General features: G+C 34.3%; 1 protein-coding gene across 2 annotated transcripts in view; it reads right to left on the bottom strand.

The window, feature by feature from the left end:
* Positions 1 to 19,078, bottom strand: part of LOC129798004 (uncharacterized) — a 136,567-nt gene that overhangs the window by 79,380 nt on the left and 38,109 nt on the right. For both annotated transcript variants that reach the window (XR_008751378.1, XM_055840934.1), the window contains exons 2-3: positions 10,671 to 10,838; positions 10,315 to 10,435 (exon numbers count right to left, since the gene is read on the bottom strand). Coding sequence is in view for 1 of the 2 variants with exons in the window: in XM_055840934.1 (XP_055696909.1) it covers positions 10,315 to 10,399 (85 nt within the window). In the remaining variant the exon portion in view is untranslated. The remainder of the gene's footprint in view (positions 1 to 10,314; positions 10,436 to 10,670; positions 10,839 to 19,078) is intronic.

Below are 19,078 nucleotides of genomic sequence, written 5' to 3'. Positions count from 1 at the left end.
AAAAAAAAGAGGGTGCGATTAACTTTTTTTCTTCATAACTTTAACTTTTAGGTGTAAAAATATGTCAACATTTTTTAATGTTAATTTTACGCCTTTTGAGGGTAAAATCAACATGAAAAAAGGGTAACTTTAACCCCCAATACACCTAAAAAGGGTAATATTTACACCGATTTCGGATCAATACTGCAGGGTAAAATAAACATTTCCGGAATGTTATTTTAACTTTTTCGGATTTCTCTCAGTGAAGGTATTTTGTTTTGCAATCGTAAGTTGAACACCCCTTGGTAAAACCTACACTTTATTCGCTCAATATGGATTTTTAAGTAACTTACTATTAGTTCTCCAAACATTGATGGTGAGGAGAGGAATTTCACTATACTCTTGAGGGATTCAAACTTTTTCTCCAGCTCTCTACCAAGTCAGAAAATCTATATAGAAAATCTCCCAAACCACCCAAGTTGTATCCATAAGAAAGCCAAGTCCAAGGAGTGTATCTCTGGAATTTTCGATAGAGTGTCTCATTCCTCCTCTGGAGAAATCTCAGCCATCACCCACTCAATACAATGGCAAAAAAAAGAAGTAAAAGTGGATGAATCCCAGACGCATGAGACTTTTAAAGACTTTTCCCTCCGTCTCCAGCAACAAAGTGTGAGGCTACACATATAAAATACCCATTTAATAACGACCCCCAGAGTGTGAGAAGATTCAACAAAAAAATATTTATACAGAGATAAAATTCCTGGCGAGAAGCGGGTGGTTTTGCCGGTGGAAGATGTAAAAGAAAAGAAAAAAAAACAAACATTTTCACGCCCAACAAAACTTCACGAAAAGTTTTTCGATATATTTCCCTCTAAATGCCGTAGTTTAAAGGGTTAAGGATGAGAAAGTTGGATGAAACGATTTTATAGTCTCCTCCTAGATAGTTCTCAGTTGAAATACTTTCCATGATTCACATGGAGCACACACATTGCTATACGAAAGATCTATTTGGGGGTGGGACATGTTTTGCGGAATGGTTTGGGATGTGAAAGATGGAGTATTACGCGACTGCTATGTAATAATAATGTTGCAGAAGGAGCGAATGTGAGAGACTCTTAGATAAATTGTAAATACGCTTCTTCTGCACCGAGAGATATGGGAATCCCTTGGGAGAGAGATTGAAGGGATTGCATCCCTAGATATCGTGATGATTACCTAGAATCCAGGAGTTGTACATCACAATGTATGACCTTTCTTGGAGCTTTCGTACTTTTGATTTCGAATAAATATTTTAGGGTGTTTTCATGGGAGTGATTTGTTGACCGTATACATTAGGTGAAATCATCCCCTTGACCTATTTTTTTTAACTAGTTTAAGTCTTTATTGACCAATAGGACTCCGAAGACCCAAAAATTTTTTCTAACTAATTTAGAAAATAAAATAACCGGCGTCCCATTGAACCTTAGAGTATTAAGAGACGTTTGAAAAGCTAACCGTTCTTAACAATCAAAGAATTTTTTAGAATCCGAGGTCTTGCCGGTAAAGATATTGTCTATAATTTTTTGTTCTTTTAATTTTTGTAAATTTTAAAAGATTAACGTAGGGTGAGTGGTGGAAAGCGATTTCCACCACTCCATTTCAAATCCATTTTTAAACTGAATAAATAATTATTTTTTAACATATTTTTTTATCATGGGATTCTTTGACAAATATTTTAACAGAATCTTAAGATTTGTTATTAAATATTGCAACCGAATAATCGGAAAATTCACGGAAATTAAAAAAAAAATAACACATTTTAAAAAGATGGACAAAATTTTGGAAAGTTGGTCATAGTGATATTAATGATAAAATATCATACAAAATATGAAGATAATCAAATGATGAGGGTTTTCTCTGTACCCTTCGATTGTTTTATAACGATTTTTGCATTTTTAACTTCTCAAATAATCATAAAATTAGGTTTAATAATCTTTTTATCGAAAATTTAAATGTTTAATTGATTTATTACTAAGTTTTTAAGGAGGTGTCTCACATTCCACACTGCTTTGTCCAGCTTTCCAAACTGTCTCGCTTTAGGCCAACTACCCTACATCACAAACAAGAGAAGATATTTATACTGTCAAGTTCGCTAAGCTGGGCGCTTCGCTATGTCGATCGTTTATGGCTACGCTAGCTAGATAATCCACTTAATATAATATTTTTATTTTTATTTCCGTAATATAGTCACTACAGTAACATAATATAACTATTCAACCTTGAGAAAAAAGCAAAAATAATATTTTTATCCATTAAATAAGTGAGTGTAACCGACTTATTTCAATCATGTGCCAGCAGGGTTCTTCACTGAAAATTTTCTAGCAGTGATATTTTCGCTAATGACAGCTGGTTGATTGAAAATATTTATTGTTTTTTTTTTTCCTTTTGAAAAGAGTATTTTAGATCCAAAGGTTTAATTAAAAGTGATGAAGTGCAATCATTCCCCTACAAGGTGAGTAAATCGATTTTCATGAAATAATAATATTTTATAAAGAAATTAGTGAATTTGTGGCTGTTTACATTTTGCTCTAAATGGGCGCTTCGCAAATCAATATTTCTTTCCGGGAATCACATTGTTTAGCACTTTTTTACTGTTTCACATGCTGAAGGGCACAAAGGAAAAGATTCCTAAGAACAAGGAAGATCTAAAGAATGCCTTGAAGTGTGTACGAGATGGTTCTACTGTAACGACCATAACCTATGCATCCAAAACATTTGATGTACCAAGGAATACAAAAGACATTGTACAACAAATTGACTGGCAGATACCCGGAAGAGTGCCCAAATGGCAGGCCAACGACGCTGAAGAATTTGTCATGTGGATCCTGGGATGTGCGGATGGTAGGTATCCCATCGGCAAGGAACAAATTCTGTACAGCGTCAAAATGATCTACGAGACCTTCAAAAGTCCAAACTATTTTACGGGTGGAAGGCCTGGAGATGTTTGGTTCAGGAATTTTCTCAAGCGTCATCCAGAGCTCAGCATGAGCAAGCTAAAATCCTTCTCATTGGAAAGGGCTGTGGTTACTGCTGAAAATCTTACGGAATGGTTTCAGAATTGTGGAGAATATTTCACAGAACACGATTAGCTGACCATTTCACCAGACCGGGTTTTTAATTTCGACGAAAGTGCTTTTTCTTGACACCACACTGAGAGAAATCCGAAAAAGTTAAAATAACATTCCGGAAATGTTTATTTTACCCTGCAGTATTGATCCGAAATCGGTGTAAATATTATGCTTTTTAGGTCTATTAGGGGTTAAAGTTACCCTTTTTCATGTTAATTTTACCCTTAAAAAGGTGTAGAATTAACATTAAATAATGTTGATATATTTTTACAACTAAAAAGTAATAAAATTATGAGGAAAAAAAGTTAATCGCACCCCCCCTTTTTTTACTCAGTGCAGAATATAGAAATGTATTGCCCAGGAAAGGTTCACGTGTTATGCTAGCTCTTAAAAATTCTGGACCGAAGGAATTTGCCAAAACACTCTTCATGGTGTCTGCTACTAGCCAACTTGTTCCTCCAATGGTTGTTTATACAACTGATATTACACCAAAGATTGCCGTTCATATTAAATATTAAATGACATACCTAATCCAATAAAAATTATAAAAAATTTAATAAAAAATATTTTATCGTTTTAACATGCTTGTAAATTGAGTGATCCAATTAAAAGACCATTTGACCCAATTAGCGAAAAAGCGACCCAGTTAGGGCATGCTGACTTATTTCAGTATTATCATTATTTTATAATTTTTTTTAAAAATATTTTTATTATTGTTTCTATATTATGTTTGTGAATGAAACAGTGAATAATTCTATGGATTTAGAAGAAGTAAAAAAGAATTTCATCAGTCCAAAAACAAGCGTTTAAGTAGCACTCTTCAGAAAACGATCCAGTTACACCACCTTACTATATAAGGAGATTGAAAAATATAAAAAAATCGAAGAAATTAATTCCACAGAAATAAATTTATTTAGAAAACTCCATCTAAATTATCACCCATGCTATATTATTCATATTGTGATTCCATATCCAATTTTCCTCACAGCGCAAGTCCTTCTTGCAGTCTGATTTATTGGTGAGATGTGGATGACTGTTAAAAATTTCCACATCATGTTTCTCAGATGGAAACTGCAACAAAAGACTCTTGCTGAAAATGTTCCACTAAAGACAAAGAGGAAGTTCCTTAGCATTCATTTCATCTCAGGGATGTCCCAGCATCCTATACATAGAATATTCTCCTTGTGGTTATCCTCGTCATGAGACAGTATTTCTTCTTTCCTTGCTCCTTTTTTTCCGTGGTTCGGTGATCCTTGGGCATAGCAGAAGGGTACTTTTGTTCGCATTTGCAGCCCACATTGCCCAAAGGATGGGATTTAATGAAAAAGTGTCCAAAAGTGCCAAAATTGCATCATAGAATGCATTTTATACCCAGCGGGTATTTTTCATCCCCAACGGAAAAATCTGACTGGGTAAGAGCTTTTGCGAAAAGCTCTATAGCTGTGTGTGTGTGGGCAAAGTGTCTTGCATATCATTTGCATGGGAATGTAATTAAAGTAATTTATAGCGAGTGACACTGAATTCACATGGTTTGTTTATATAATTCTCATGTCCAACACTGTATATCCTCTCGCCTATTTTTTGTTGGCCACAAACCCCTCGTCTGTGACACACCCCCCTAGCCATCCGCCTCAAGTGTCTGCACGAGAATTATGATGTTCAACACAATGGCAAATTTGATAATTTAGTTTTGAGCTTTATGCACGAGAAAAGCTCTCCAGGGTGACTTCTTTTCGACGAGATGACTCTTTTTTCCTGTGCTGGGTCTTGTACTGGGATTTGCATTTGCAATGACATTAAGAGGTTAGGATGTGAGTGGTTTGAGCTAGATTAAAATTCCAGATACAACACCTTATGAGCTTTGTAAAAGGACTACATCAAGGACAAAGATGAAAAATAATAATTAATTTTTGCGAAAAACATTTATCATATCCATACTCTGGGGTATCTGAATGTCAGCACTGCTATTATAAAAATAAAAATACAAATTATATTTGAAATTATTCAAATTAGGATAAGTGTGCCAAATTCCGGCCAGCTTGCAATTTTGGCCATCTTTTTTGTTTCTCAAATTTCCATGAATTTTTAGTTTTTACATACTCTAGAAAAGATTATAAAATGAAAAAGAGTAACAAAAAATGTAGCTTCGACAAACGAGATGACGTGAAAAAGATATTGGAAGAATTCCCAAAGGGCAAGGAACTATGAGATTGAAGGTGGCCGAAATAGGGCACCAAAGCTATGTCTACATTTTATTTATTTTAAAATGTATTAAGAATGATTTTTGAGTAAATAAAGACGGCAAACTCTTTACAAGGTTCCAAGCAACACTCTTACAAAAGAAAGAATAAAAAAATCAGTTTGTATTTAAAATATGACATTTCAAATTTGGGACTTTGGCACTTGCATGCAACTATGCCGAAATTTGGCACACTTACCCTATTAAAGTTTATTGTATTGCAAAATATTTTTTAGTATGAAAAAAAGTGTTTTTTAAATTTGTTTAACCATTTAATCTAATTACGTAAAGTAAGGACTTTCAATTCCCCGCTAACAGACATCATCATAGGTTTTCATTTTCATAATCTTTTTATAAATATTCAATAAACAAATTGAACTTGAAATTTTTGGATATTTTGAAAGTTAAATAAAAAGTCCTCTCTTTGAAGATTATTAAATAAAATAGTAAATACATATGCTTTTAGAATTGAAAATGATATATTTGATTTATAAATTCAATCTTAAAATAATAATAATTAAATTATTTCCCTTAAACAATGAGTTAGCTTATTATCAATTTATTGATAATTATGTGACAATCATGTGGGAATTTTTAGGAAAAGTAAAATAAATTCACATTATTCAAAGACATGAACGTTCGAAGGGAGTGTACTTTCCCCTAAAGATCAGCTCATCTAATAACAGAAAAAAATTATATATTTTTCTCTTCAGAATAATCTACTCTGAGTAATTTTATTCATCGCAAAGTTAGTTTATTTTCCAAAAACGTTTGAATTTTTAAAATCCTAAAATAAAAATGTTAGGAAATATAGTTTAAATATTGTACTCGCCCAAGAGCTTGAATATTTTTTTTTATCATATTGAAAAACAATTTTAGACAATCCGTTGCTTTTGGTCTTCGTGTCCCATATAACTCCTTAACCGTTTAAGGACGATTGGGTCACCGGTGACCCAAAAGTGTTTTATTCCCGCATCTGTTCGAAGTCATGTCTTGCTCTAATAAGTCAGAAAAAAATATTTTTCTAACTTTTTCTGAACGATTAATCAGCGCAGCAACTAGTTGCTAATTTTAGCATGATTCAGGGACGTCGCCTCCAGGGTCTTGAATCTTACACCCCTTTTTCAATAATTTTAAATCTTGGTCTACACTATCGGCCCATTGAGGGCTAGTTTGGCCTCGTCTTCTCGGAAATAGCTCAAAAAGCTATCCAAAGCTTGGTCATCCATATTCATACGAACCAAATAAGCAGCACACCTGAGCATATTGAAGCATATTTCTCTGACAGCTCCGGTCGGAATAGTTTTTCATTATGCTCAAAAGAGACTTAGGCTGATCGTTGAGAATACAGAACGTAAAATGTGGCTATAAGGCAGGCCTGGGCTAAAATAAAAGCCGAAGTGAGAAAACGTGGATTCACGTGGAAAAAATGAGAGGTTCTTTAATGTGAAAATTGTTTAATTCCTTAGAGTTAAGTCATTTTTGCAAGAAAATCCTTTTAATAAATTAGTTGAATACTGTTATTTGGGTTAATTGTGAATAATTGTCGATATTACAACAAAAACATTGCGATGAAATTTTGAGCTGGAAGACTCATATTCTTTTGAGCTGTCCCAAAATTCAGGATAAGTTGGAGAAAAACCCATTTGTACAACACTATTTTGGTTAATAAGGAATGTAAAAGTACATATTAGAAGAAGGTACACGACCTGCTAATAAGGATAAAATAGAGAAGAAAATATTTTGTGGCATTTTAGAGACTTTTAGCAACCGCAGCGCCGCCAGACGTTTGTCAAGTGAGTTATTAGTGTCTCTATCTCTCTCTCACAGTTGAATTGCGCGCAATTTAAGAACTTTCTATTTGAAGTGATATTTGAATTTCATTTCTTTGTGTTTCTACAAGATTCAAGTAAAAGAACGTATAGTGAACAGCTATCCGTCTTCCGACAAAGATATCAAGAAGACAATTTCTTTTTATGTGAGTTTTTCTTTCTATTATGTCTAAAATTATCAACACAAAATTTCCGATATTACACGAATTTTAACGAGCACAGGTCTGCTGTAAAGGATCGGTCTCAACTAACATACAATGAGAGTATAGTATCAAGGATTAGAGGTTCTTTAGATAAATTTCCTTTACCAATCCTTTTGCTGTCAAATTTTATGCAATAAAGATTGTCCTTCCAGGAGTAGCCTGAGCCTGATTTCATTAGAACCATTACATACCGATGCAAAAATTCGACCTAGATCCCTCTTCTAAAACATAGCTAAGAGTTCTCAATTTTATTTTCTATTGATCTGTGTTTTATGTGAATATATGAGGACTAATAATATCATAGTTCTACGCGGTATTTCGGGCCAGATATTAACTTTCAATTGAACCCTTGTGTATTACATGTATAATTAGCTAAAAATTTACTGGAACCATTTTAAACATTCAAGAGCATCACATTATATGAACATGGACAGGTCTGAGGACTAGGGAAAGTATTTATTTGAATATTGATTGAACCGATGTAAAGGAATAACTTATGAGAAGCACATCAACTATTTCCAGAGCTTTCGGCTCGGTCTCCTAGCCTTCATCAGTTTGTAATGTGCAAGTAGAGGGTTAATATTATAATTGCTGACTGTTAACGCTCTAGATTTAGGCTGGACAATGTCCAAAGCCCGAGCGTTACCCTCACGTGTAAAATGTTCTTTTAGTCTATGCAATTATTGTAAAAGAGTCATTATGGTACTGGAAGTCGAGCAGTGAAGAAAAAAAACCAAATTACTTAGAGAAAGTTGAGGTGATTTTCTTAAGGCGCATCAGGACATCTCAAGTTTCTGGAGCAAAAAGAAGGGGCCGTTTTTAGCAAAATATTGATTAAATTAAATTTTTAAGAACTCATTGAAGTCTTCCGATATTTCTCTGAAACTTGTTCAGGGTTTCGGTCAGGATTACAATAGGGCATAGGAGGGAGAGGGCCCTAATAACGATAAAATTTATCATGAAGTGGGTAAAAAATCAATTCTGAGTAGGTTAAAGGAGAATTGGGTAGATTCTATTGCAAAATAGACTACATTCAATTGCAAAGTTGGTCAAAAACTATCCTATAACGCGATATGATCTATGCCAAAATGGACAGAATCAATCGTGAAATAGGTTAGATTCAATCGCAAAACGGAGTAGATTAAATTGCAAAATGGGATAAAAACTTTCCTAAAACGCAATAGGTTCTATGTCAAAATGGGACAGAATCAATAATTTAATAGGTTAGATTCAATCGGAAAATGGGGTAGATTAAATTGCAAAATGGGATAAAAACTATGCTAAAACGCGATAAGTTTTATGCCAAAATGGATTAGAATCAATCGTGGAATATGTTAGATTCAATCGCAAAATGGGGTAGATTAAATTGCAAAATAGGATATAAATAATCTTATGACATGATAGGATCTATGTTGAAATGGAATAGAATCAAGAATTTAATAGGTTAGATTCAATCGCAAAATGAGGGGTAGATTAAATTGCAAAATGGGATAAAAACTATCCTAAAACCCGATAAGTTTTATGTCAAAATGGATTACCTGGAATGGATTACGTGGAATATGTTAGATTCCATCGCAAGGTTGAGTAGATACAATCACAAAATGGCATATAAACAATCCAAAAAAGGAATAGGTTCTATGTCAAAATGGGATAGAATCAATTGTTGAAATGTTAGATAGAATCGTAAAATAGGGGTAAATTTAATTTCAAATTTGGACAAAGCAACTATATAACTTGATAGGACCTATTCCAAAGTGGAATAGAATCAATTGTGAAATGGGTTGGATTCAAGTTTAAAATATGCTAGATTCAACTAAAAAATGGGTTAAAATCAATTCCACTGTGAGAAAGAATCTATTGCAACCTGGGATAAAATCAATCACGAAAGGGCTTAGATTCAATCGCAAAATTATGTAGAATTAAACCCGCTAATTCATACAAAGTTTATTTCTGTGAATCGCTCGGGATTAAAATCGTGTTGCATCTCAATCCCAAACTGATTGATCCTTTATAGTGCAAAATCGCTCTGTGTGTAAATTTCTAATTACGAGAAAAATCGAAACCAACAAATGAATCTCTAGAATAAATACAAAAGCAAAGCAAATTTAGCAAGTTGATAAACTCTTTGTTTATCATTAGTTCAATTGAGAGCTTTCATCAGCTGAGCTTTAAAGCTCAATTTATTATTTTAAGATAAACTAAATACAAAGCATTGTTTCTTTTTCGAATGTGAAACAAATACATTTTATAGGATGAGTGTGATCTGTTTGGAACATTCGCAATGCTGCATTCGGGACAGAATGTCTGTATTTATATAAAATTGTGTTGCATTGAAATGCAATTTGTGTTATTAATTGTGGTGAAATTGTTAAAATTCGACTGTCGGAAAACCGTTCTTTTTTTTCTTTCAAATTTTCCCGAATTTGTGCAATGTTTTTCACTCTTTTGACACTAATTTATCTCTCTCTGTGATTTTTTTTTCAACCACTTTCTGACCTTTTAATCGATTCAAACCACCCAAAATCGATAATTCATTTATTCCTCTTCGCACTATTTATTGAAATATTTTCTCTAGGCCAGAATTGTGCTTTTTTTTGGCATCTGCGTGAAACTTTTTGTGTGGGACATTTCATAGGGAGATTTTTCTTGTGATTTCACTCCTAAACCAATGTTGATGGCAAAAATCTCTCTTGTTTTTTATGCTCTGGCTTTTTTTTCGGGAAAATGAGAAAATTCTTTGGTATTTTGGGTGTTAATATATGCGAGGAAATTTTTGTCATTGTCTTCTGGTGTCTCTGTGTTCTTTTTTTATGAACTTTGCCAAGTTTGTATTTGGGAGTCAACATAGCAAAAAAACACACGAGCAAATTTTCCCGATGGAGAAAAAAGCTCGTCTCATGAAGATGAAGCTTGTGGGTGAAGTACGAAAAAAAACTACATAAAAGTATAAATACCTCGGTTGATGAGCATCTGTAGAATTGTGAAGAGAGTCCACGCAATTGTAATTTGCTTCCATTGCCACAATTTCCACATTTTCATTTTCACGATGTGAAAGAAAGCTCTTGTGGGGTGAGGCTGGAAAAATAGAGTGAGACCGTGGGTGGAATAGCATTGAAAGTTGGTGTGGCATGTGCTTGTGTTTTTGTTGAAAATATTTGCTTTTTTTTTCTTTAGAACATCCAACCCATCCCAATTCGTACTCCTTTTTTTCCTTCTTTGCTTGAGGGGCTTCAAAAGCTCTTTCTACCGCACCCTCCCGTGGCATAAATCTAATATATCAAATACAATGTAAATGCTATATTAAACATACGTGTTTCTCTGCAAAAGCTCTTTCTTTCCCAGTTCTGTTTGTGTGCTCGTTAGTTGGTGTGACTTAACCCTCCAACAGTGTCGATTCCTTTTTTTATTTCCTCGTTCCACGATGATCGTGTCATAATTTTCTTGGCTTGTTAACAACTCTCCTCCAACTGGATTCGTCCTGCAAACGAAAAGCATGATTCAACAATTTATTCCCATATTTTCCCGTTTTGCCCCATTGAACCCCTAAATGGATAAAATTTACAACTGATTTTTAGGTAAGGGAATGTGAGAGAACTTCCAGCTGTTCTACTATTTCTAGCTGTTCTAATTATTCAGGATTATATTTACTAAATTAATGTGAATGTATTTAATGATAATTTTCTACGCAATGCGTTAAGTGATGTAACGATCGCTCTATGAAGGATGTTCCCCAGAAAAGAATTTCCTTTGATATCATTGGGTAGTTCCATAATGACTTTCTGGTTTTTACGATTATGATTTTCAACGCTTCATTTATTAAATTAAGGGTAAACGCAATCAGGCCAAACAAGATTTATTTTGAAATAAACTTTATTAGGACTTTCTGGTAGAATAACTTGCCTCTATTGTCAAAAAACTGGGGTAAAGGTTTCATAATCGTGTATAGTGTATAACGTCCATAAGTGATGTTCACCCTACTGCACTGAGTCAGTGCTGCAATACCACAGTGCCCAGTTGCCCAGGCAAAGAATGACCGATCTCACAGGTAAGTGAGACCACTTCTAACGTTTTACGGCACTCGAGCACCAACAAAGAGCGGGATTTGTAGATGTATTGAATCTCTACTATAAGATAATATGTTTATCTTCTCGCCAGAAACAACAGGTTCAATCAGGCTCTGGACCCAATTAGGATTGCTGTGATCGGCCTCCCGACCGATGACACAGGTGCTCCATTCGTGAGCCGTCTATAAATAGTGTCTTAGTGTAAATAGGGTTTCATTGACGTGAGAGTGCCCATTCTTGATACCATTGGAAGCTTCGTAATGACTAAATCTTTCTTATGTTTCTCAATAAATATGACTCCGCAATATTATTTTAAAAACTGGCCACTTTCCCATCGTTTTTAAAATATGGTTGCGATGAGTCATATATATATATATTGTGAAACATAGAAAATTTAGTCATTACGAAGCTTCCAATGGTGTCAAGCATAGGCACTTTCCCCTACAGTTTTTAGATTCCTTTGACGGAATGTTTCTTCAAGGTGGAAGTCATCCCTTATTAGAAGGTCAGGGTGTCTTTTTAGCAATGCTTCCATTATTTTAACATGTCGTACTAGGTGACACAAGACCTTCCAACTGAGTCTTGCTACTGCCTTACCCGCCTCGACCTTTATATAAAGCGGAAGCGAGGGCAAGCTCAAGAAGACTTCCTGCGCGCTGCAGTAGGGGCTTATAGGATTGATCCTACGATTGAAATGCAGTCGAATCTGTGAAGCTTCTATAGCGCTAGAGCCGAATTTTATATTCGACTCTTGGCCATTATATCACAGCTCTATGTGAAATCAGGGAAATCAGTGGTCTAACTATGGCTTGATACATCTATAATAATGTGATCTTCGCAAAAAATCCCTAGATTTGTCGAGTAAACGTCGATGTACACGTCTCCCACAGGTTCGTACTAGACGCCAAATAGTTGTGTAGCTTGGCGTTGTCCTATTTGTACATGATTATCTTCCAAATGACCAATACTGGCCGCTTCATATCGATAACCTTCATCAAACTCTTTACTTGTTCTATGTATATCTTAGAATGAATTAGTCAATTTTATGGGAGCAGTAAGGGTATTCTGTAACAATATGACAATGTCATAAGACATGTTTCAATTTTTTTATGGCGAATTCAGAAGAACTGATTGAACATATGATTCATATCAGTTGCTAAGAGCTTCATAGAGCTTGTTGTAATGGCTATTCGATGTTCATTTGGCTTTTATGTTGTTCTGCTCCAAATTTACCATGAAAATTTGTCTTATGACAATGTCATATTGGTAAAGTATTACTATACAGGTCATAGTGGATGATTACTTTTCTATGTCAACAAATAGTATACACAATCCCCTCCATTGATAGTCCCAGCTTCATTATGCCGGAAAAGAATTTATATTTACATTAGTTCTTCATTACCATGGGAAAAATAATCTGACACAAGTAAAACTAAGGTTTTTGGCTTTTTTCGCTTCACACAACGTTACACTAATTTTTTACGGTTTTGGCATAAAGTTAGGAGCAGAAAATTTGGCATTGTATCGAGCTTTATTGTTGTCAAGGTAGTAGCTTTCAAAAGGAATTTCAACCGTTTACCTAATATTGTTTTTTGTGAATACGGTGAATACGAAGTCTAAATGTTTCAAGTCTTTAAAAATTTAAAAAAAAGCCAAAATCAAACAGTACTATCTTCTTTGATTTATTTGAATATTCGGTAGAATTCTGAGATATACTTTATTCATAAAAAAAGAAATGATTTGTTTTTCCAGTAAACGTGCAAACTGCCCCATCTCCTCTTTTAGAAGAATGTTATTCAATCCCCTTCTAACCATTTGCAATATTAATTGTTAAATAATACGCTAATGTATTCGATATTAAGAATTCCAATTGAGTTCTACTTTCAAATCGACCTTTTCTCATTCCTGCAGTATATTCTTCTGCTTTTTCTTTCCCTTTCGCACTCCATTGTAATTACAGTAATTAAAAGCTCACAAAAAGTCCGGACATCTTTTCTATGAGGAATGCATTTTCTATGCAATATTTCACTGGCAAAAAAATCCACGCTATCCCCTGGGGAGTTAAAAGAAAAATTGAAATTGAAACTTTAGCGAACAGGAGAAAACTTAATCCAGATGTTCGTGTAATCTCCAAAAGAAATGAAAAATAGAATGCATTAAGAATCTCGTTCATTATACCAAAAAGGGTGGAAGTAAATTGCAGTACTGTGTACTAAGGTCGGTTGAAAAGTTCGTTGTCTATCAAAGTTGTAATATAAAGTTTTAAGATGGATTTTTTACTAGGATAAATTTTACACCATTATGAGATAATTCCCTAGATAGAAAAAATATTTCGTAAAATTGTTCGAAAATGTTTGCAAATTCCTAATGGGAACTTACGAAATACGCGTAAATCATACAATATAGAAAAAAATTGTAAAAGTTTGTACATTTTCTAGAAAACATTGTTCGTGAGCACATGACCAGCGTATATATGTATATTGGTCTTTTACAACCATTCGTTCGTGAATGTTTATAAAAACATAAAAAATGTTTTTAAAATTTTGTCAGTTGTATGTAAAGTTTTGTCAGACAAATAAAAATACACGAACAAATGTTTGAAAGAGGATAATAAATGTTCATCTAATTATCAGGCTACGAACAATATTTGCGCAAAAAAACAAACTTTAATGAACCTTTTTGTGGGCTATATGTTTTACGATTATTTCGTAGGTTTCCAGTTGGAATTCAAAAACATTTACGAACGAAATTTGAGAGCCCGAAAAAATCATAGAAAATACGAAGAATATTCGAGACCCGTCAATAATCTGGAGTTGCAGAATTTTTGGGAACTACTTTATCTGGTACGCAATTTATCGACCGTTGATTTTAAAACACTGATTCTAAGTTAGGTTATGTTTTTTAGTACGCGACATGCAAAGTTGTCTTAATTATTTTAATATTTTTGGGAAACTTTATTAAGTAGTTGTGATAATTGTGATCCATAAGAGAGCGAGGACAAGTACCACAATCGCAAAGAAAGTGAAAACAGTCGAGCAATTTCAATACTAAAAGTCGTTGATCATTTTAAAAAATGACATGGACTGTAGTGCGACCCAAGTGTCAAATCTGGAACCAAATATGGCCTATAGCCAGGCTCTACTGTAAGTCGAATATCTCTTTTGAAACTGAAGAACTGTCGTGAATTCAGGAAACCCAGGAAGATCGAAAAATCTCTGGCAATCGTTGAGATCTAAATATTATTACGTATAATATTATTACTGTAGTGTGCATCTATAATGACAAACCCTTTATTAATGCCGATCATAACACTGTGCAACAGCCAAAAATGGGATGGAAAGTAATGAGTAGTTTCTTGTTCCTTGGTATGTCCTGAACATTTCTCCCGAAGAAACTTGTGGTCCATCACGTCAAGTTTCTGAGATATCCTAAGAAAAAGATCTTTAAGAAATTTTTCGAAATATTTGAAAAAAGTTATTTATAATCAATAACGGTACATCCTAGGATGTTGGTGTCAAAGAATAACTCAAGGATGTGTAGAGGAGGATTCAAGGACATTTTTCCTGGAACATCGCATATCCCTATTCCTTCATTTTTTAGATTTGTTTCATAAACTCCTAAATATCCTCCAAATCCATGAAAAGGATTCGTGGGATGACTTGAATCCTTTACAAAAATAGTCTCCTGAATATCATAGGTTCATAAAATATACCGTTATCCAGAAATTACGTATTTGAATGTCTTATGAACCACAGAATTTTCTCTCAAAAATTCATTATTTTATTTCATATCTTAACAACATGCACTATAAGCCAATAAGACCTCGATATGGCATCGATCGGGCTCAAATTTTAATATGTTTTAGCTGGGCCTTAGATCTTTTGATCAATACCAAACTTAAGGTCTCCCGACCCCCCTGACCCGAGCTATAAGGGTCCAAAAAAAAATCTTAAAATGGCCATAACTCCTGTTCTAATTGTCAGAATTTAAAAAGTAAGTGCGTTTTGGAAAGCTCTCGTAAAATGCCACTTCTCTTTCTAACATTGCAAGTTCATAAAACCATCGCTAGGGGCGCTATTATTAAAAAGAAAATTTTTAAATCTTATAAGTTAAATAACTCAAAAATTCCATTGTGCATCGGGCCGAAATTTTAGTATGTTGTAGCCGCAGATTATGCCTATCAAACAAAAAAAACTTAAGCCGATCGATAACCCCTGACCCAAGCTATAAGGGGTCAAAGTTCGAATATTGACCGGCTTATATCTCCGGTTCTAATTAACATTTTGACCTAGATTTTGGTGTTTTAGTTTCGTCTCGATGAGCACTTTCAGATGAAAGTTCAAAAGATCACCACAGGTGGCGCTACGATACCGTCTAAATTCATCAACATTCAAACTCATTTTTCTTTGTGTAAATTCCCTTGTGTAAGTTAATCAAATTTTAGATTGTTGTAGTCTAGTCTATGACGTTTCCAAAAAGTGGCGTGGGTTCGCTGTGGTTTCAATAGAACAGGGGATATGAGGGGTCGAAGTTCACGAAATTCAAATTCGAATTTGATGAGTAAAGGCGCACATTGAAGGTCTCACAAAAAGGACAAAATTCTGTTACCACCATTACACATAAAATTGGAAATTGGAAAGAATTTTATAAAATCCCTAAATCACGAGCAAGCGTCTTTTAAACATTTGAGGGAAGTTTCTCAAAAACTTGGCATCGCAAAAATGGAAGAAAGTGTTTTCACGGGTCTTGACATCCGAAAGTTGGAAAAGGATTCAACTTTCACAAATTCTTTGCTGCCAGATGAAAAAATTGCGTGAGAATCGGTCAAAAATGTAATTTACAATTGTTTGGGAGGCACCAGGACAGAAATTGCCGAAAATCTTGTGCAAAAAAATAATTTCAGCATTTAAAAAAGTGGATGTGAATATATCGCTGAAAATACACTTCCTGTATTGTCACTTTGATGTTTTTTAAGACAAAAATCAAAAGAATCAGATGACCACGGAATAAAATACCATCAATTCGCTGCACCTTACGAAAAATGGTACAAAAGCAAGAATCTTGATTCTCTTTTGGCTTAAATGTGATGGATGGTGGATTACAAAGAAAATTAAACTTATGAGACATTAGAATTTATTTGTAGAAAATATGAAATAAAATAATGAACTTTTGAGAGAAAATTCTGTGGTTCATAAGACATTCAAATACGTAATTTCTGGATAACGGTATATTTTATGAACCTATGATATTCAGGAGACTATTTTTGTAAAGGATTCAAGTCATCCCACGAATCCTTTTCGTGGATTTGGAGGATATTTAGGAGTTTATGAAACAAATCTAAAAAATGAAGGAATAGGGATATGCGATGTTCCAGGAAAAATGTCCTTGAATCCTTCTCTACACATCCTTCTCTACACATCCTTGAGTTATCCTTTGACACCAACATCCTAGGATGTACCGTTATTGATTATAAATAACTTTTTTCAAATATTTCAGAAAATTTCTTAAAGATCTTTTTCTTAGGATATCTCAGAAACTTGACGTGATGGACCACAAGTTTCTTCGGGAGAAATGTTCAGGACATACCAAGGAACAAGAAACTACTCATTATTTTCCATCCCAAGAAAAAAAGTTTCATTTTGTTGCACAGATAATCATTGCTTGTATTAGCAATTATCTTTTGCACGTAATTTGTATTTTGTGAATAAAATAGTATTTGGCAAGTCTTCGGACAAAAAGGTGTCTATTATCTATACCGGATTACCACATGGCGATCCTGCCAAGTTAATTTTTTTTAAGTTACAAAATCAAAAGGGCGTTAAGTTATCATGTAAGAGCGCGCCAGTTAAAGAGTCGTGTCCAGATTTGGCGATGCTAGCCAAATATCTGATAGTGAAAGATAATAAACAATAATTAAAAAATGACGCACGGGACGATATCATCGACGAAGGATCCAACTCCAGGACGATACTGTCGAAGGGGCAGTTAAGCAACCAACTTGCGACATTAAGGATCATACATCAGAGATTGCTGATCATCTTAATCTTAAATACATAGAGATTGCTCTCACTGTGATCTTAACACTTGTAGCTATCTTTGATATCTGGAAGCTGCTGAAAAACGGATATATGATGTAGAAGGCGAACGTCGAGAGATCAGCCAGAATTCGTCAGATAGGTCATCAATTGGAACCACATTACGTCGACGCGGTATAAAATTTTCTATGTACAGGGGGTCCTGGGATTATGCATATCGGGATTATTCATAAATGGGATTATGTAAACACATTTAGGGAAAACTGGCGCAGTAGTAAACACGGGGTAGCTGTAAACACTGACTTTTATATATGCGCTACTTGAACATATGACGATTATTTATTCAGGAAACAGGAGTCCTTGGACTATCTATCCTTGGTCTCGTCCTCTGAAATCTAATATCTAATTAAAACATCTCAGTGTTTACAACTATCCCGTATTTACTACTTCCCCAGTTTCCACTATGTCTATCACTAGAAATTAATTTGTGAAATCTTTTTTGAAATACCCTAAATGTATGCTATTTTTTGAGAATGTAAATTTGAAATCAACTTCTTTTGAACCGTTGTTGGTGCAGAAAATAGTCCGATAAATTGGCGCCAAATATATTTTGCATATTTAACTGTGTTTCTGTGGCATTCGAAACAAATCTCTTGAGGATATACAAAATTTCAGAATGTATAAAGCCATTTCGCGCGATTTTATTCGGTCCCAAAAATACGCATAATCCCAAAAACTCCTTTAATATTTTTTTTATTACGCTTTCTTTTTCAAAGGCTATAAATATTAGAATAAAACCTACGCTCAAGAATTATAATATTATAAATAGTATTGAATATGGAAAGAATCCATTATACGTTTTAGAACACGAATTTTTGAAACAACTTTTGCACAAAAAGAAGGGCACAGGGTAATCCCTGACTATTTAATCCGTAAAATCGACTTTATGGCTTTCTTCCTTATTGAAATTCCTTCAGTGGATATATTCGATTTTCAGAAGGATTTTCCGATGAGTGTCTCGTTTGAATAGAGTTCAATCCGGGAGATTTGGTCCTTACAAGAAAAATTGCATGGAACACCTTATGCATTCAACTTTTCGTTTTCCATGTATAATTTAAACCTCAGCCAGAGTGTGGTGAAGTTTCTTTCTTAGGGTGGGTGCAAAGTGCAAGAAGCATGAAAAATGTGAATGAAAATTGATACAATTTATTATGGAGCATGATTTGAGAAAATGTGTGCGAACCATCTCTATTTCTACGAGTACCATTTTTCAGTCTCAATTTTTGCAGAGAGGTTTGGGAAAATGAAACGCAAGGGCTGTAGAAGTAAAGAAAGTCAGTATAATTTTGTGGTCTCTTGATCTATGATGATTTTTCCATTGTGTTAAGTAACAATGAGAGGCTTGAGAGATGAAAGTATGTGACGCTTTAAGGCAAGGGCATGAAAAGTCATCTCCCGTAACGCCCATTTTTATTCATGCCTCGTGAGCCTCGACACCCGGATTTACCATAATACATATTCCGTGTGTAATTCCTCCCACTTGGCCCACTCGAGAATTTTCCACACGAAAGTCACACCCCCTTGGTATTATATTCTAGACACATAGGACGCCCGTGGAG

Source organism: Phlebotomus papatasi, chromosome 1, assembly GCF_024763615.1.
Source record: "Phlebotomus papatasi isolate M1 chromosome 1, Ppap_2.1, whole genome shotgun sequence".
Lineage (NCBI taxonomy): Eukaryota > Metazoa > Arthropoda > Insecta > Diptera > Psychodidae > Phlebotomus > Phlebotomus papatasi.
Note: the sequence above shows the minus strand (reverse complement) of the source record. Positions and strands in the feature narration are given on the sequence as shown.